The sequence below is a fragment of the Triplophysa dalaica genome, chromosome 4 (assembly GCF_015846415.1).
Source record: "Triplophysa dalaica isolate WHDGS20190420 chromosome 4, ASM1584641v1, whole genome shotgun sequence".
Taxonomy (NCBI): Eukaryota; Metazoa; Chordata; class Actinopteri; order Cypriniformes; family Nemacheilidae; genus Triplophysa; species Triplophysa dalaica.
Window position 1 is genome coordinate 12,498,681 of NC_079545.1, and position 21,155 is coordinate 12,519,835.

The 21,155-nt window shown below is 39.2% G+C and overlaps 1 protein-coding gene across 11 annotated transcripts in view; it reads right to left on the minus strand.

Annotated features, from left to right (window-relative positions):
• The window catches only part of fbrsl1 (fibrosin-like 1), a 245,130-nt gene that overhangs the window by 132,510 nt on the left and 91,465 nt on the right, over positions 1-21,155 (minus strand). For 10 of the 11 annotated variants that reach the window (XM_056745377.1, XM_056745375.1, XM_056745383.1 and 7 more), the window contains exon 4: positions 21,022-21,057. The exons of the other annotated variant lie outside the window; for it this stretch is intronic. In XM_056745377.1, coding sequence (XP_056601355.1) covers positions 21,022-21,057 — 36 coding nt within the window. The remainder of the gene's footprint in view (positions 1-21,021; positions 21,058-21,155) is intronic. 11 annotated transcript variants of the gene reach the window in all.

Sequence of the window (21,155 nt, forward strand, 5' to 3'; positions counted from 1 at the left end):
CGTACACAATACACACAAACCTCATTCTGTACCACGGGAATGCAAGTTGTGGAGAATTATACCATGCTTTTTCCTGCTTTGAAGTTTTGAATTTAATGAAATGAATAGTATGTTTGACATAAACGTTGTAAACTGAAATTTGTAAACTTACATAAAACCTAAACTGATACAACTGGAAGTTGAGCTTATCTTGGCAACACCCCTATTATCTGTGGATGTGTGGAAGAAGTGAATATGGTTACAGTCTTATCGGTAAATGCTATAATTTACTGTAAGTAATCCAAGTATTGCGCAACGATCTGCAGATTACTGATGGTCTGATAAAGCCACCGTATTTACACAAGCAACACTGCTAACAGTCTCTAATGAAATGAAATGAAATTGGCCGTAATCATTTTAATGTTATTAAAGATTACATTAAGTCTATAAAATAAAGCTAAACTTTTGCCACATAGTCTGTTTGAAACATAAAATTGCAGGTTAGTTTACATCTTTTTTTTTGTGATCAACATTTTTTATTGGTTCAAAATACAACGAAAAAAAAAAAAAAAAAAAACATTATAAATAAATAAATAAATAAGAAAACATCCAGACAGAAAAAGTGGGCAACAGACCTGCTTCCTGCTTTGTGATGAAAGAAGAAAGAAAAAATAAGTGACTATAATTTATTTATTCACATAGTATATCGGACCAAAAATTGTGCCAGGTATCAATAGTAACAAGTTTAGACTTATTAATACGTGCTGTTGTATATTCAAATGACACTATATTTATAAGATTATGATTCCAATATGTTTTTTACACATAATTGATTTAAACCAATTCTGTATTATTGCTTTTTTAGCAGATGTGAAACCAGCAAACAGCATTTTCTTTTTTATCAGAACGTCAAGATCAGAATCATCACATAGACATAAACTTGGATTTGCATCATAGTCAATATGTAATAGAGAGGATAAAGTAGAATTAACATAGGTCCACATAGTAGAAACAATTGGGCATTCCCAAAACATATTAAGAAAGGTACCTGATAATGTACTATTGCAGATATGGCAATTATATGTTTCTTGTAACTTCATTTTAAACCTCTTATAGGGGGTAATGTATGCTCTATGGATAACTTTGAAGCGGATAAGACGGTGTGCCAGATTTTTGGACGTTAACACTGAGATTTGACCACACCCTCTCCCAGTCAGGTGTTATATTGAGACAAGATAATTCGCAATTCCAGATAGATTGAATAGAGAGAGGATTGGTCTTGTAATCATTGAGCCTGCCATATATAAATAAAACAGATGTCCGACCAGGGGGTGGAATCAAATCCCACATAGGGTGTGGAGAGACTGGAGAATCCCAACTCCATATGCCTTGAGAGCAGATCTAAGTTGAAAATAGACAAAGTATGAAGATGCTGGTAGCAAGAATTTGGTTCTTAGCGCCTGAAGTGAACAGAGGCCCAACTTATCATACAGATAGTTTACATCTTTTCTTTATGTGGGTGGCAGTCATATGGCTTAAAAAATGTTGGGTGTTTCAGAATAATCCTTAGGAAAGAAGCCTGCACTTTGCTTTAAGAAGCCATAGACCCATAATACAAGTTGTTCAATTTGTGTAAAAACAGTGGGGCATCCATCAGTGTGGGAGGTGTGTGTATATTTACAACGCACCTCAAATGACAAATTCCACTTGACGACACCAAAACAGAGCTCAACGGAAAACCAATAACGTTATAAGTAAGCTCATGTTTGAGAAATATATGTACAGGGAGTCCAGAACAAACAGACTGCAATGATGGGAAAAACAAATGAGAGTTCATACTGTATTATTGTTATTGGCTCAGTGCTTGGAATAAACAAAAAGCATTATTACAAATGATATCGCAAAACCCCATATTGAGGGTGGGTTTGTGTGGGGTAGGGTAGCTGGCACCTGACAAGTACATGGAGAATGTGACAGAGCGGGTGTCTGTACCACTTACCTTGGCTGGAAATGAGAGAAAATAGTGTGTTCACAGTTCATTACCACGTTTCTCTCTCGTGTTAATAAAAAGCCGCACGTTACAAACGTGTCAACAGGGAAGTGTTTTCATTTACACCAACAGATAAGGAAAAAAAGGAAAAAAGATGTAAGAAAATGAGATGCTAAGTAATTTCAAGTGGCTTGTTGCTCGCTTGATAGGGACCAAGGGAGAGCGACTCAGATAAAGAGGTACGATTTCCTCCTGCGAGGAACCAGACACGTTTTTTTGGCTAGAAAAATGAAGCGAGAAAAAGAGTAATTGCGAACAAAGAAGTCTCGGAATTGTCATCGCTCCACGGAGACAGAATTTCATGGCCCGCTATGAGGGAAAAAAAGTGTTTCATGCGGTTGACTGAAGCGCCCAGGGAGAGGAAGATTTCATTCCGTTCTCGGAGGCTAGCGTCAGTTATCAGACCCAAATCAAATGATCCTACAAGTGCCACAGGCAGACACAGACACACAAAAAAACTAGCTGAGAGAAAGGAAGTGCCTCTATTAGACTGGACTACGGGCGTCGGGTGCGATTGATGTGCACCATCACGCTGTGAGGTTCCGGGCTCAGGAAATTAAAAGTATTTTTCATCTCTCACTATGCCTTCAGTCAGAGACAAATGCCGTAGCCATGATAGAAAATGGCTTTTAGAACTTTTAAAGACAGAACTTTGTTAATGAACAGGAACTGTTTCAGCCCCCTCGAGAGAGATTTTCAAAGGACTTTTTTATATGAGAACATATCGATCAAATAACGTCAGGTGATAGACCTTTTGAAGATAGCAGTGCTCCTGTGACGCTCGCAAAGAACCAGAGTCTCAGGTTTAATTTAATGTCAGTGTGTATTCAATACACAGAGGGCAATAAATGAGACGCTGCACAACTGAATGTGGCACACAACAGGAAGTGAGCATCTTGTTTCTTTTTAAAGTTTGTAGGCCATGACACTTGGGCCTAGTAGGTGATCTACAAGATTACAAACAAAGATGACGTGATGTGGTCGTATTTAAAGCGGCCGTGCAATGGTGTTTCATGCATTCTGACTTCTTTAAAATGTTCAACGTTCCATCTTTTCATGATTAACATGGGACAACTTGTCAAAATTCATTAGGGCGTATTACGTAGTATTTCTGTGCTCGATCCCACAGCGATCGTACAGGTTTGGAAATAGTTTTTCGAACAAATAAAACTTTTGTAACAACTTTTCTTAGTCCCGTATTGGACAATTCTCCCAGAAAAGCACGCGATACGCCCAGAGCAGGAGAGCAGGAGAAGGAGCAGATGTCACTTTCACTTGTAAGCAGGTGAGAGCGAGCGCATATCTTCGCGAAGTTCATGTGTTTGTTTGTTCACTGCATTTGGGTGATGACTGTTATATAAACTGTGGATATAACACTGGATTTGGAGAGCGTTTGAAACTGATATATGGAGCCATCCCAGCGCTAAAAGATGCCGGACATGAACTGGATGCGGTGAGTGAAACTGATGTCTGTGTTTTGTTGACAATGGGTGCACACATGCTTTGGTTCAGCCTCCCCCCCGCATGCGCATTATGTTTTTGTTAACACTTGTAAAGCTGTATCTATCTTTTATAAATGTTATCAATTTAAATACTCTTACGAATACGAAGTGTGCAATACTAGTCTGTAGGTACTCAAGATTAATATGAGATTGGCAGAAACCCCGTGTTTTGCCCGCTTTAAAAAAAGTAAAAACTGAATCCCCACATCTACGTATACATACAATATACATAGTATTTCTATCAAACGCTTTTGTTTTCTAACCCAAATATGGACAAACCCAAACGCATTTGACCCAAACGTGGGTTAAAACAACCCAGCATTCGCTGTAATGAAACAACGCCAGCCTTTTTTATAAAGTGAATGTTCTGTTCTATCATGCAGCTACTGATGGCCAACTCGTGAATAGCTTCAACTAGTCTATTAAATGTTCATTGCTCATTTAAGATCACCAAAGGGATCACATTAGACAGAGATAGTCTTAATGCGAGGAGACGCCTCATTGGCTCTTGTGGCAAATGTTTCCTCCATTAACCACAAAGACAGTGGATAAAGTGGTTTTAAATTGACTGACTCTGGAAAGAGACAAAAGTCATACAGATGAATGCCCTGACACTGAAATGCAAAAAAACATTAACAGCATTGTTTTCAAATGAACATAATTCCAGTTTCAAATAGTTGAGTAAAACGTCATTTGTTTAAAAAAATGAAGCCCAGTATCTGTGCTGGTATCATAGTACAGTGATTATAATACCACAGTAAATGATTCTATGATATATACCAACCATGATACTAAATGATTAGCATATTAATATACTGCACTACATTTTAATCTTAAGGGACTTCATAGAATGAAAAAATTGTATAAATAGTATAAAAAATGTATATGACTCTCTTCTAAAACACAATAGAATGTATTTCGAGAAATCTCTCGGTGGTTGAGTGTATACAATGGAAGTCAATGGGGCCAATATTGTTTGTTTACCAACGTATTTCAAAATATCTTTGATGTTCTACTCAAGAAAAATGCCACCATTCCTATTTTATGAAGAACTATTGTAGCTTTCTGTGTTTCCTTAGTAAATAAACTGATCCTGCTAACATGTAACTAAAGCAGCAACATTATCTCTGATTATTATTCGTCTTGTCAGTTAGAATCAGAGGACAAACAAATAAACAAACACAAATTGGGCAAGACTCTGTACCACTCAAAGGCGTATCAGTTTCAGGGCTACTTGATGCTATCGGTGCCGTGTACCACATCTCCTCTCATGAGGACTGTACTGTTGGTCTATTTCAGTCTATGTTAGTGCTTATGTGAAGACGGGCTAATATACAAGACCCCTAAACGTGTGCACATTTACAAAGGGGATTAAAACAAAGTTACCGTTTGGTCTGCTTTCTACCAAGTTAATATGCCATGAAGCAATTCATATTCAAAGTATAGATATAAACATTTCAGAATCTATCAGACTGAATGTGAATCTGTGTACAAAAGAACACAGTAGTCTCAAAACCTCTTCTAAACTTCAGAGAACGGAAGGGTAGGGTGTTGTTTGCTCTCTCTCTCCCTCTCTCTCTCCCTCTCTCTCTCCTCTCTCTCTCTCTCCCTCTCTCTCTCTCTCTCTCTTCTCTCTCTCTCTCTCTCAGGTGTGATCGTATCAGGCCAAACTGCTATCATCGTGTGGGAACAAGTGTGTGTGCCTATCTGCTTATCTTGTGGTGGGACGTTTTTCACTCAGAGGAGGGCGGTTGGTTTCAGACGAGGCGAGAAACTACACACGGCTGTCAATACTCGAACCCACAGTGGAAACAGTTTTTTCACATCTCCCCCATGTTTCTGTTTCGTTCCTCTCTGATGTATTTGTGTCTTCCTCTTACACTCTGTGATTGTGTGACTGATTTTCTATTTAGTGAAATATACATACATCATAATAACGAGAAATAAATGTAAGGAAATGACGAGAGAGAGAAATATATACGTTGAGAGCTCAACAAACTTGAGACTGTACTATCTAACACCATCGGCTTATCGGCGCTATCAGATGCGAATCTGGCCTTTTTTTAACATGGCCTGGTTAACACTATTTTGCAAACTATGGTTAACAATCATTTTAATAAAATACAAAGTTTGTGCAGTCATTTGTATTTGTGCTTGGACATCCTCAGCACTGAGATGTCGTGTCTTGTCTTCCAGCTCTTTTTTTGCTCTGGTTCTCAGTCTGTCTCCATGTCTTCATTTCTGTCAAGCCTATAGCCTCTTTCCAGATGCATTAAGCCTGACCGGCCGCACAGGGCCCGAGCCGTTCCATCAGTCCTGTCAGGGGCACTTTAGTTTGATGGGCCGCACGGCGGCACCCCTGGCCTCTATATTGCATATTAGCAGAAGGAGAGGGATCGACTTTGCCATGGCGAGTTCCAGAACAGATGTGGGATCTTAAAGGGACATGGAGCTTTAGTTTCGGGTGAGCGAGGAATTTCAATTTAATTTGATAATTGATAATTCTTTCTTACTGCATTGAGAATTACAAAGGCTTCGGAAGACTGAGAGACAATAAATACAAGATGAGGATCTAAGGTGGCACGTAATAAGTGAACCCACAACATGCATCTCAAAGGTGATTTTGTTTAACCTACTCATCCGAATGACAATTGACTAAAAACTGAAGTAAACACCATGCATATGAAATTACTGTGACAGACATTGTTGCAATAAAAATAACACTTACCTCCTATCAACACCTGTGCGGTCATATGGATTGTATTGAAGAATGGTGAAGTTCAGTTTTCTCACAGTCACTTTACTTACTATTATGTTTATTGCATTTAACAAATATTTTGAATAAAATAAGAAACGTGGATCATATTTATCTTGCTATTTTACAAAGTAAAAAATATGCACAAAAAGAGTTGAGCTTTTTTCATACACATGAGTTTGACATATATTTGTGGCGTTTACATTCATCATCCTTCAGGTGACTCGTTTGGTTTCCGACTTTGCGTTGCATCATCGAAATAGTGAGTTAGCAAGTGTGATTATATTAGTGAGCGTTTTAAGTGCCCTAGTGGAATAGAATTGAATAGCCCTGCTGTATGCTTTGTGATGCCTTCAGATCAACATTCTTGTGATCAAAAACAAATTCTTTTTAAGTCGGCTAAATGTCAACGTATGTGTTTGGGTGCTTTTTGGTTTCACAAAAAATGCATGTTTTGAGTTTAGAATAACTTGTGACGACTGCTTATGCCTTGCGAGACTAAACAAAGGGTGTATTTGTAAAACAATCTGGAAATGTTTTGAGAGCTATGATGTGTGATCTGCTATGTCACGAAAGGTATTTTTTGCACAATTACAGTCTCGTTTACAGGACGAAATAGAACTACAAAAACAATGTTTTCAAAACGGGTTCAAAACACTGCAATTGCTAAAAGTCAGACAAAAAGTGTTCATAATGGTTTAGCCAATGTTAAACGGTGTTAAATGCTGGTCGGAAACAAATAGAGCAATGGATTACTATGGATCAAGCTGAAGACTACTAACAGTTGCCTCTTTTAATCGGGCTGGGAGATGAGAAGACTCCATTGCATCACCGTAGCAAACAGAAATTGCCAATAAGCAGAACTGTATCTACAGTACAAAGGAGCAAAATATAAAAAGTATAAAACATAAAAAAAGTCTCATTCCTTTAAACACGATTCTCAACCCCAGTCTCCCAAGAGAAAACCACAGAAACATTCTCTCTCCTCTGAAACAAATGCTCTGTTTTGATATCCGCAGCCTCGAATGGATGGAGATAAAAGCAGAACCCATCTGTCTGGTTGGCGGAGCAGCGCTGGGGATTGATCACAGCGAGTTACAGTAAGTGCATTTGCATTCGCGCGGCTCTAAAGTCCTTTATTATCCCCACGACAACTCGCTCTTCCAGCTGAGCCCCTCACTAACAGGATGACAACACGCCTGGTGGGTAAACACCTTTAAAAGGATTTGACGCACTAGAATGGAAAAAACGCTTCTGTTTTGTTATGGCCCTTCGCTTTGTGTTTGGCTTGAGAAAAAGTAAAGCATTGTTGTGGCGCGTAATCAGATAAAGGCGGACGTGAACGGCAGACAGCGGTATACGAAGGACAAAAGATGCTGCGCTGGCAATTGCGCAGCGGAAAATTGCATCTTCGGAAATAAATAAGACGAAAGAAAAATGCTTGGCTGTACTTGCAGGAAAGATCTCATGGCAGATGAAAGAAACCATAAAATTCAAACCGAGATTTTTATCGTGTGTACCATGAAGTGCATCCCAAAAGTGCACATTTTGGATGTTTTCTTATTCAAAACCTCCAAAGACTAACCAAGTGGGGTATGTTTGAGAAAACCTGCTTGAAAACAATCATTATTGTTTCATTTCCGCTTCGTGATGCTAGTGGCACACAAATCACACACCTCCGTTTTAAAAAGGCAAATTTGGAAGTTATTTCCTTTCTTGCCGCCGCATCCCTTGGAAGCGCCTCGATTTAACCTTGAAGAATAATGAGATCTGACATGCTTAAATGTTAGCATTCTTAAATCACCAGGAAGTGCCTCTGCGGAGCCCATAATCACTGTGCCAAATTGCTGTGCTCGCTAATTTCATTTCTCCCTCTGCATTCACTGGCAGTTAGACTCCATTACTCAACAACAGCCATTTAATGCTCCTGGGTCCCAGAGGTGTTACATTAAAATGTAATAACTTGCAATGTAAATGAAAACAAAAACCATTATTTTTCCTCTCCCTCCTCGCCGTCCTGTTCTCCTCCTACCTCTCTCTCTCTCTCTGTGGGGGGAGTTGGAATCAAATTCTCAGCCCATCTGGCTGGTGTAATGAATCTGAGAGAAGCCAGGATGCTCTGCTGACGAATCCGAGAGCCTGGCGAAGCACCTGATTGGCTGTCTCAGGGTTTTCTGTGACACTGGACTGCTAATAATTGGAGATTTTTAATATGTTACGTATAGACGTATGGACTGTGCTGTGTTTTCAAATGAGTCTGGTGGTACTGTTTGATAAAGGGATCCCTTTGAAATCGTGAGAGCATCATTTTGCTTTGATAAGCCGGTTTTGGAGGTGCTTAAGATAGGTTTCACCTTTCTATGGGGGGCCTCCGCCTGTGAGGAGCAGCTTTAGCTGTTGGAATCCTGCCGCATAGTGGGTTTCATTATGTTAAGGGCACTTCCGCACAGACAGGAGCCATAGACTGTATTAATAACATAGCGGGGGGGAGTAAGTCTGGTCACTGAGCTGCAAAAAACCATGCGTGACCGTCTGGAATCTACTGTAAGTTAAGTGCTTAACTCGTTTTCATGCCAAAACAAAGGCTATTCAGATCAACCAATGATGTAGCGGGGTTCTTCATGTAATAATGATCATATCTAGCTCAAACAAACAATGGAAATTACATGTATGAATTAGGAAAAAATTCAATCTTTAGCTTGAGGTAACAAACTGGGTCACATATACATTTTTAATGTTTCCTAATGGTGTGTGGACGATAACATTTGACATCCTTCATTGATTACATTATTTTATATATAAAACACATGATCTGATACATTTAACGCTGCAATCCTAGTTGCTGTTAATACTCGTTTTTATTTTTTTATTTCCTATTTATTTCACCATTTCTTATGTATGCTGTACACTGTAAAAACCAATCTTTTTTTTTTAAAGCTGCAATCCCGTATAAAAAGCTTATATAAGAATCTCAATCGCCATCTCTTTCTGAAAAATACAATTGCCTGACAAGCTGCAAACTGGGGTATAGTAAAAACTTTTTTTTTAAATATTGTTTTTATGTATAATTTTTTATTATTTTTAATCAGATTTGTTTTGCTTTTAATAAAACGTTAGTAATTGCACCTTTAAACACAATGCACCACCACTCATTTCTAGTCACAAACATAACTCAAAGCATATGACAAAACCATCTCTAACCGGTCTGCTTCAGGGACAAGCCTATGTGACTTTAATTTCGGCAACTGGGACAAGATAAACTCTGCCGTAAACACACTCGAACGCCTCTACAATCTTAAAGATCTAACAGACATGAGGGAAGGCACGTAGCAGAGGCGGTTTGGGACTTTATTCCACAGAAGAGGCTGTGCTGGATCTGCTGTTGTCCAGCGGGTGGAGATGACACGGGAGGTTGAAAGTACACACTGACATTGTTAGGATGAGGTGTTTTATGTGTTTGCGAGGAGACGCCTCAAAAGCAGATAAACGTTCTCGCTTTGCTACAGGAAATATGGGTTGTAGCTACTGGGGTGCAACTGTTAGCCTGAAGCAAAGCCGCAGAGGAGGTGAGGTGAGAGCGTATAGTGAGTGTCAAAACCACAAAGGTTGCACTAGCACAAAAGTCTCTTTCTAACTTTTTCCATGTCACACTTACGCTTGCGTCGAGTGTCCGCTGCCTGACGTTTACCACTTCTGTTTAAAAAGGTTCTCAGGGAACTGTTGAGCCTTATTTCAAGAGCAAAGGTGAGCTACTGGTAACAAAAAATAAATCTACAATACTGTTGGACAGAGGGGATTCAAAGGGTGTTAAGTAACAAGCAGAGAGAATAAAAAAATACAACCCAAAAAGGACAAACTAGCATGATTCTGATACAAGACGTTTCAAATAAAATGGCACGAGGGAAGGAATTCTAAATGTTGTATAGTTATCCAATGAGCAAACGGCATAACATGGCCTACACATTTTCACACTAAGGATAATAACCAACGTTATAATGCCAACGTTTCTGAATTCATTTTGAATTTTAGAGAATACCGGAGTCCACATTGCAACTTTAACTATAGTGATAACATAATTGTCCATTAGTGTGGATGTACCGTGATGTTCTTGGGGTAGATAGTTCACCAAAAAATGAAAATTTAAGTTTACAGTACTCACCCTGATGGCATTCAAAACCTGTACTTTCTTACGCATGACACAACTGAGGATATTTTGAAGGTAATTCGTAACTAAAGAACCTGGGACCCCATTGAATTCCATTGTATGGACACATAACCACAGAGATATTTCTGAAAAGAATAGTCATATAAAGGTTTTAAACAACATGAGAGTGAATAAATGATGACAAAAATGACCCTACGTTAGAAAGGCAGGAGATTGTAAATGTGTTCAAACATCTAAAAGGCACCAGATAAGGCAATAATCTTGGGATGTGCAAAAAATATACATGCGCAACACCTCCAGAAAGCTCCAATCCTCAGCCTTCGGATCTCTTAATAAAACTAACACAGGAAGTGTTACAAGAGGTGCGAGAATCTCAGGTAGCAAAGAAAAGGAAGAAAAAAAAGATGATGAAACAACTTCCCTCAACTGCCCTCAGGAGCGTGACGCCATGTTGAAACCCACTAGAGCTATAAAAGAAACATTTTAGCTTGTGTGTACGAGCCGTATCGCTCCGAGCGCTGCTTAATTTCTCCCTTTGTTTGGGTGGCAGCGAGGCTCTCACGGTTCTGTAGGGCCTGCGGGTCTTTTGTAGCGCAGTAGAGGAGGTCTGTTGAATGCCTCGAGCGTTTTTGTTCAGAGAAAGCTTTTGTTCCGCCCCTCGTGCTGAGATTTGGCAACGGCTCTAAGGCTAAAACGCATCCTAGGAGGCTGCGCAGGTATCTCCTGTGAGACGCATCGAGAAGAAGATGGAAAGATGGAATACTGAACTAAGATGCAGATGTCAATGAACGTAGAAGTTCTTTAAAAAGTAATTACATAATCAGGTATTCAAGGGTGCAAATATTTAATATGCTGAAAAACACTTACATTTAGGCATTAAGCAGGCATCCCAAGCGAGTTACAAATGTGAGAAGAACAACATAGTGATTCATCCTAAATAAAGTGATGCATCCGCTCAAATGTCCAAAACCCTCCACCAAGATTGCTAGTCTCCCCTCAGTGTTTGTTTGCGCACCGTTATCTGGTTGCTATGGTACTCTGTGTGGTTGCTAAGGGGTTGCTAGCGGCTTACAAACTTTATGATTTTCCAACCTGATCTCACAGGAATTTGTAACTATTTTACGCTTTCCCTATCCCTAACGTCACTGGTGCGAAAGCAAATCATACTAAAATGTAGGAATGAGATAGTACATTTATTCGTAGTTCATACGAATTAGCCAAAATTAGCCATATGGTAAAATGCAAATAGATAGTGTTGGATTTTCTGGTCCATGTGTTTTATATGTTTAAATATGTGTGTTTAAATTGCTGCAGTTATACTTTATGTTCTTTCTCTTCTACAAAACAACGTAAACAGAAAATAACGCAGCATTCTGGGCAAATAAACCCAGAACAAAACAGCCGCAAGGTTTAATATAAAAACGGTATTTGTCCAACCATATCCAACCCTAATGTATGAGGTTGAGTCGATGTTAAAATGATAAGGGAGTTCAATGTTAAATGTCGGTTCTGCTCTGATAATGAGCCGGTTTTAATGTGCTGCCGTTCCCCCCGGGGTGGTCAGAGAGCTGACGTGTTCTGGGCGCCAGGCGTTTAAAGCACCTTAGAGAACCATGTTATACGCCCACAGCTGCGTTATTAACTATAACGCTATAAATCCACTTGATTTATAGAGACCCCTTTCCTGTGTAATCACACTGCGGTGCAGAGGAGCTCCACAGAGGAGAAGAAACCGCACATAGAAAAGAGGTGGAGGAGAGATACATGGAATAGGAGAGGACAGAGGATGAACGTTGAGGAGAGTGTGAAAATGTACGGTTTCTCTTCACTTCCAATATCTTATCTCTGCCTTATATCAAGAGACCAATCTCAATCTGTCTAAGAGAATTTACAGTGAAAAGATATAAACTATGTCCAGAGGAACATTGGAACATTGGTACATGGTAATGAACTTACATTCATTTTTGGCATTGATGGATTTTCCTGTTTTAACATTCACCATGTGAACATACTTTAAAACACATCTACTTAATTATGAATAAGTGATGATATGATGATATTATTACGGAAGCCGATAGGTGTCGCCGTGCTGCAACGGAAGAATACACATGCAAACAGAAAAACACCAGCAAATTCACAAAGCCTCTTCATTAGTTTGGTGACACATGTCCTGCAAATTCTCGCAACACAAACAAACACAAAAACATGCAGCAAATCCTCGCAACACAAACAAACACAGAAACGCGCTCCTTATGGCTACAATACAACGGAAGTGTTTCCAAGGGGACTCAAATAACTGATGCACAATGGTTGGGACGCGCTTTACTTCACTGCGGCCATATTGCCACGTGTGGGTTTAAACTCAGTTTTTATGCATTTTTCTATTCTAGCCGGCCATTTTGAACAATTTATCGATTGAAGAAAACCATGAAACCATTAAAAAAAACATGAAACATATTTTTAGCTGCCCGACATGCTTTCACAAGTATCACTTACTTGGAAGGACGAAAAAATATTATATTGTTTAATCAATTATTACCTACAATTAACATGATCGACAACAATAAAATAGGACCCAATTTAAGTTCTTTATTTATAACTCCACACGATATGGCCACAGTGAAATGAAGCGCGTTCCAGCCATTGTGCATCAGTAATTTGAGTCCCCTGGAAACACTTCCGTTGTGTTGTTGCCAATTTGCAGCGCGTTTTTGTTTGAAAATTTGCAGCGCATTACTGTGGGCTATTTGTTTTTGTTGCGAGGATTTGCAATGCGTGTTCGTGTTTTTTGTTTAGCGAGTATTTGCAGGGCATGTGTCATAAAACTAATGAGGAGGCTTTGTGAATTTGATGGTGTTTTTGTGTTTGAAAGCGTTTTAGAGCGGCGACACCTATCTGCTTCTGTATATTATAATAATTTTTATAGATAATAAATCTAATAAACATACTGTGTATACTATGTTTGTACACACGCACACATATATGAAGTAAAATGATTTTTACACTGTGGAGCTCAACCGTTTTCTAGTCAATGGTTCGTTTTAAAATTATTTTTGTAACCGCTCTTTTTTGGTTGACGAAGCAGTTCACCCAAAAGTTATAATTTGGCCACTATTTACTCAACCTCTTGGTCTTTTTTTCCTCAAAATCGGAGAAACATTTTAAGCATGATTTATTAAAGGAATAGTTCCCCCAAAAATCAGGCATTGTGTTAGTTCTGGCAGGTCATCAGGTGTAGCTAATCAATGTTTACCTAAAGTCATTAAACACACACTAGACTGCGTCCTATTTCAGTTGCATTTCTTTGCTCCTCATAAGCTGCTTAATCGTGTTGCACTTAAAACCCACCTCCATCCCCAGCTCCTCCTTATCTGCTGTATCTTCAGAACTTTTAATTTAATCCTGCTATGCATCAGGGAATGTCTGGTTCCCCAGGTGGGGGACATGTATTGCTGTGCTCCTGCTATGTATATCCAAGGCTGCATGGACGGGCAGAGAGTTTGCCCAGAACAGTTTCATTCCACCAGACTAAATATATGATATCGTTAAATAATTGACGATAGTGGTCCCGACAGAGATGACAATTCTGTCATGAAATACTCGCTCTGCATAAATTTGATATACTTTGGTTGAACACAGAGAAAGATATTTGGACAAATGCTTGTTACCAAACAGTTCTGGACCCCATTGACTACCATAGTAGGAATAATTACAATGGTAGTTAAAAGTGCCCCAGAACGGTTCGTTTCATACATTTCACAAAATATCGTCTTTTGTGTTCAACAGAACAAAAATAGGGTAACAGTTTAGTATAAGGACCCATTCTCACTATTAACTAGTTGCTTATTAGCATGCATATTATTAGCATATTGGCTGTTTATAAGCACTTATAAAGCACTTATTCTACATGACCATATTCCACATCCTGGGGTCCAAGAGCTGTTTGGATTTAAGCATTCTTTCAAATATCTTTCTCTGTGATTTGGAAAAACTCGAAGGTGAGTTAATGATGACAGAATGTCTATTTTTGGGTGAGCTATCCCTTTTAAGGTCTTTGCACATACAGTCCGAAATTTTCGTATGCGTTCATTCGTATTTGGCTTTCGTTTGTACGGTGTCTCTGAATTGTTAAAAAGGCCTCTCTAACTATAAGATGGATGTTAAAAACCCAGAAGATCAAACCCGGCCCGAATTTTTTTATGACGGACGAAAATATCAGAGGCAGTGTGTAAATTTGATTGACACAATGTGAGGTCGTATTTATTTTTTAACATGCGAAAAATTTCGGACACAAATTTCGGTCTCATTGTGCAATGGGCTTCTTCGTATCATATAGTAACTCCGTTTTAACAGTGGTCTGAATCATATATTCTATACAACTCACAACATATATTACAGGACATCTGTGTGCTCATCTGAAAAATATCAGTTATATCAGTTACATAATGACATAATTGTTATGTTTGAGTGAGCTATTTTAACCACCAAAAACGTCTTTATCTGCATAAAACAAGAGTCAAGCATCAACGTTTAGTGGACAACCAAAGGTTCCTCGCTCTAGCCAGGCCGTGCAACGCCATAATGAGCTTTTAATGTAGCTTCCCATTTCAGTCAGGAGACCGAGCTAGCAGCCAAACAATAAAGTGAATAAATGCCTCCGCGGAGAATAATCTACAAAGGTGCCTGGCATCCCTCATCTCTGTCTCTCTTGGAATGAATAAAAACCACACCGCTCATTTTCTCTCCCAACAGATAGATGTTTGTAATTGGAGGTTTAATTTATGATCGGCTCGTTTTTGTATAATGATATCCAGCCATTGTAATTTGCTGATGCAAATGGTATTTTATAACAGTCTATAAAACTGTCGGTGATATGCAGAGGAACAGCCAAACATCCTGAGAGTTCATTACGCTCCTCATTAAGGCATTCAAGTCTCTGTTAAATGCTTTTTGAGGGAGAGGCAACATGTAATTAAAGCCTGATTGAGCAAAAGCACCAATAACATAGCGCAGTAATTTACATTTGTCACCATTTGCGACGAGCTTCAAAGATACAGCATGTTGCTATTGGCGGCATGTTAGGGTGCAGGAACTATCCGTATCACAAATATTGAATAAACAAATACTGATCAAATTAAAAAAGCTTTCCTGTGGCTCAGTGGTAAGAGCATGGTGCTCACAATGCCACGGTCGTGGGTTTCCATCCCAGGGGATTGGACATACTAAGAAACAAAATGTATAGGATAATTCAATATTAGTCGCTTTGGATAAACGCGTCTGCCAAATGCATAAATGTAAGTAAATCTAAGTATAGATTAGATCAATAATCCTATTAAAGGTCTTAAGTGTAATTTTGTGTAGGATCTATTAACAGAAATACAACATAATACAGGTGTATGAATAATGATGAACAATGTTAATATCCATTTGAATGAGCTATTTCTATCTATATACACCGTGGGTCCCCTTGCATGGAATTAGCAGTGTTGTTTCTACATTAGCCCTAAACAGACAAACTCGTAAATAAGTTTTCCTCTGGCAAGAAGCGAAAACATAATGTCATCAAAATTTTGTGTCAGCTTTGTAGTACTTCGAAAGGGAGAGGTGGAGTTGCAATGCGCAACCAAAGTTTCATACACTGGACCTTTAAAGGCAGAATAGGTGATTTATTTTTCTAATGCTAGTTGGAAATCTCTTTACATCCTCATAGCAATCAAGAAGTATAGTGGTCAAATAATATTTTTGTAATTGTAATTTGTCCGTTAAAGGGGTAGGGTTAAAAAACGTTCGCCCAATCAAAACGTTCTGGCGGAACGCTGTGACTGGTCATGTGTAAATTTTCAGCCAACGTAGTTTGCATACCACTGAGCACCCTGATCACACACACACATGAGAAATCATATGTCATCAGTGTGCTCACGTCCGCTGTGTCAATGTACGGATGATGGCGGACAAATAGCAAGAATCAAACTTTCCTGCGAAACGAATATAAAACGAATGTGAGAATTTGAAAAAGCAGTGACTGAAAAACGTCTGGAACAAGAAAGATGAAAAATCAAAATAACATAGGTTTAGCTTTTACACGATTAGACAGCTCCGGCAGGCAAAGGGTCTGACAGACGATACCATGGTTGCTTTCTTTTTGATGTTCATGCTTCGAGAATAATTTAATGTTTTTAGTTTGTAACTCGTAACATGGATTTACTGTGCACGTTCATGTTTTTGGAGGAGGCGTGGCTTTGGACGGCGAAGCGCAAAGAGGGTGGGATTATAATTTCAGTGCTAGCAGGCTAAAGTTAGCACCTTTCCAAATCAACCACCCCACCTTTAGTTCTTACTTTGATGATGTCATCATAAAAATCCAGCCGTTTTTAAAAAGCGTCAAGAAAGACATTTAAATATGCATTAACTTTCATTTGGTAGACGCATAATAAGAGCTTGGGACAATCATGGCAGGCTTTCATTTGCGGAGCTTTATTCAGAAAGCATGCCGGACCGCAGAGCCATGAATAATTAAAGACTAAACAGCATTAAAAGAGAAAGCTTAAACAGGAAAAGCAATTAGTTTGTTAATTCCCAACATCAGAACTACGCTCGCACTTCCTTTCCATTTTCCTGCTCTAAGCCGATCGCTCTGTGTGTGTGCGCGCATGGGAGTGTGTTTGGCGGAGAGAAATGGTCCATCTCTACTCTAACAAAATGCAAGGTCAAAATCGCGCGGTATGAGAAAAATATTTTCTGTTTTTATTCAGTCTGTGTCTCAGAACCTTTATGCTTAGCTTTTGGACTACGCTAGCGTGTTTTCATCCCAGCTCCCACGAAGGGACCAAAAGCCTCTTTTTGTGTTTGTGTTTGAGGCCTTGAAGCTTTCTACCTTTATCTCCCCGTGTGACTGATGTGTTGAAACCCCGCTGAGGTTAACAGCACTTTTTATCTGTTGCTAGCAGCAACAGCACCGTTTTCCCGATGCGAGGGAAGAAACAGGACCGGGCTGTGCAGCGGGCCGCACACAGCGATAAACAAATATGGCTTTCACCCAGAAACACACCCCTTCGACAAACACACACATAAAGTGCAGGATATTGTCAGAGCATCAAACTATAACCACTGCACTTCTCCACTGGAGTGCTGGAGGGCCGACATGAGAACATATCTCCAAACCAGCGGCATTCTACTGCTGGGTCACGACTCGCGACTCAAAACCGGGCCTGCTATGATACGGTCAGGAATAGCAGGGGAAAACATGTTTACTGTTAAATAATGTTAAGTGCAAATAATAAATGCAAAAAACTGGGGTACAAACACGGACTCAAACTCATGTTTTGAAATGATATTCCTCAGGTTTAAAATATGTTAACTCCTCAAACAACTCAGAAAATAATGTAAAGCTCATGTTATTGATCTATCCAACATAACCTAGAAAACATATTCTCTTTTATAAAGGCCAGGTAAGTAACCTTTGCTCTCTACATTTTTCATGTAGGTGGTGCCTTAGCCTGCAGGTGCCATAGATATAAATGCTGGTGGGAGTATGGTGCAGAACTGAGGCGTTTGATTCGTGACAAGAAGATGAAGACTATACATGTCATTTTGGTTCATGTATGTCAAAAGTCTTTTGTTGCACCCTTGAACGATGATGTTTATGCAGGTGCATCTCCCCCTTATAGACATCTTATTATAGGGATAGTTCTTTCCAAAACTAAAATTCTGTCATATACTCTATCATTGTCATTTCAAACCTGTATGACTTTCTTCCATCTGCAGAACATACAAGAAGATATTTTAAAGAACATTGGCAAGCGAACAATGGCGGTACCCATTGAGTTGCAATGGTTTTGTCTCCCGACAATAGAAGTGAATGGGTACTGTCGTTGTTTGGTTACCAACATTCTTCAAATATCTTTTGTGTTCGGCAAAAGAAATAAAGTCTTACAGCTTTAAAATGATAAGAGGGTGAATAAATGATGCAAGTAATTTCATTTTAAGTTGAACTATCCCTTTAAGTCCAAACAAAATTTCAGAGTCGTCATTCATGTAAGATACAATATATGATCAGTCTTGGTCAACCACTTTCAGATGTTATTGCTAACTAGGCTACCTAATAAGAAATAAGCAAATTTGCATTAAGTTAAAAAATTACGTTTTACTTTTTATATTTTCACAATGAATGATACGCCATTATAAAACGGTCAGTTCTGGTCCTTGATTCTGATTGGTTGAGCAGAGTTCTAAGCGGTTATAAAATACCCCGATTTATAACTGCTGACCACATTACATAGCCTTAATATCACTTTATTTCATCAAACCTTGCTACGCATATGGAATAAGCGTTTTGTAAAAGCAATAAGCCCTACGAAGCAGTGGGTTACAAGTGCATTTTATAACAGCTAAGGGGGTTTAAGATAAGCTTCCACCAACAGGGACCAAACACAAACTTGCCAAGCAGTGGCCCACTTAGCAAGTCGCTGGGCTAAATTTCACTCCTTCATTCTCTCGACACATCCCTCTCTCTCTATGCATTAGCCTTTAGCACTTTTACTCCTTGCAGATGATTACCGACACAGCGTGAAGTGTCTGAATGGCCCCCAGGGGCCCCTGACCGTACTGCCGTGCCTTGAATTTTTGAAGATAACCGACTCAAGCACCTAAACAAGAACACACACACACACAAGTGTGTGTCTGGAGCTCACACACACTCGCACACACAAACAGTGCAAGGCCAAAGGGCCACAAACATAAGATCAGACCGAAAATATAGTGTCAAAATGATGCATCCGCATTTATCCTGCATTTCGGTGTTTACTTTTGGATTCTCTTCATGCTTTCTTTATTCTACCCTCATACCACCGCATGAAACCAAGGACGAGCTTTGTTTTTCGGTCATGTTTTCTCTGTCTAAACCGATATGACAGTTGAGGCTTATTGCCGCCACAGGCCCTCTACAGATAGATTCTCTTTTCACGTCCATGTCGGGATGTCGCCAAGAGGCAACACGGGTCTAACATGCTCTACTTTGTCACCGAGGATGAAAACAACATGACAAGAGAAAGATTAAGTTTATGTTAGCTTGTTGTCTGGAGGACATTGTAAATGTCAAAAACAACAAAAACACATTTGTGTTCTAGCTATAAAGTGTGTTTCCAACCAAAGTTATATTTATTACTGTTTGACTTTTATCAAAAAGAGATTAACCTAATTGAGGTTTTAAAAATGTACAGGTATACAAGTTAATGTCTACCCTAAAACGGTTGGCCAGACACAATAAAAGATGTTGAATATTGACAGTCAGCATGACAGAATGAGTCCTGAAACCTTTCCACTACCTTCTCTATAACCTGACAAAACATATGAAATAAACAACACGCCAGGCAGTCGTACAGTAGCAGACATTAGCTGACATTCTAAGGTGACAGGAAATGTCAAAGAGTATGCGTCTGCATGTGTGCGCGCGAGCAAACAAACATTTGAGCATCTGATGAAAAGCGAATTTTCTGTCATGCATAAACAGCAAACCGGTGACATGTTGGTTGACATCCCAGCAGAAATTTTGCATATGAAATACACGGCTGCTTTTTAATATTTCAGAGGGATGTGTGGTGCATTTCCCCCCTTTAGCTTCGATGTCAAGGGTACGTCTGCATTTTAAAACAAAGAACTACAGAAAATATTTTGAGAGAATACGATTACCTTTAGAATGAGAACAGTAAATCAATACTACAATGAATCCCTAGCATTTCCGAAGTGGGTGAGAAGTGCATATACACCAGGTATTGAATATGAAATAAGAAACTGTTAGCTTTGAGAGGAGGTAATTTCTATGTGTAATGTATTTATCTGCGAATAAAAGGTGAAGAAGTGTGTTTTAAAAGTAGATTATGAGGCTTTATGTTAATTTTTTTTGATTATGCTACAGTATAAGGTGTTTGCTTATAACCAATAAAATGTGGATTACACGCAACACAACAATTATGACGTATGAAAGTCTCATGAATGCATCATCAGATTCTAATAAAGTTAGCATACAGAGAGACGATGGAGATTGCTAATCTAATTTAGTCGAATGCTTAGTGAGATTTCGAAAACCAGAAACATCTACACAAGTAAACCAAAACGCAGATAGTTTACGGGAACGTGCAAAATATGGATGTACGTAGAGTAACAATAGCGCCCTCTGTGGCAACACTGAGAACCCAAAGCTATCGATTTCTGAACACAAAAAAACAAAAACAACAATTCGTATGTGCATAGAAAATGTTTCGGTTTGAAAGCAGCCTTAGCCAACGACTGCCGGGGATACTTGAAAAAGATGTCGACACAGTGACACTTTTAACAGCCTGTGCACTGAAAATAAAACGGTCGTAAATATAAAGAAAGGCTCATTTACCCAAGGTGCAACGGGACACCTTTCACCATTTAATCAGTCAGTCACCTAAGAGTGATGTCCTTAATATCACGAATCCACCATTTCTCTGTTTAACATAATTAAAATGTCCGCTGCCGGGGCAATAAACGGAAGGAGAGGATACTGTAATTCTGCCGTAAAGCCGCAGAGCGTAAAAATGTCACTTACCGAGTACCCTCGTCCTGACAAAGAGTGAGTGGAGCTCTGGGGGAGAGAAAGAGAGAGAGGGAGAGAACAGCGGTGACCTTTGAGGGATACTGTGAGATGACAGACACATGATGAAGTTCTAGCACTTTAATATC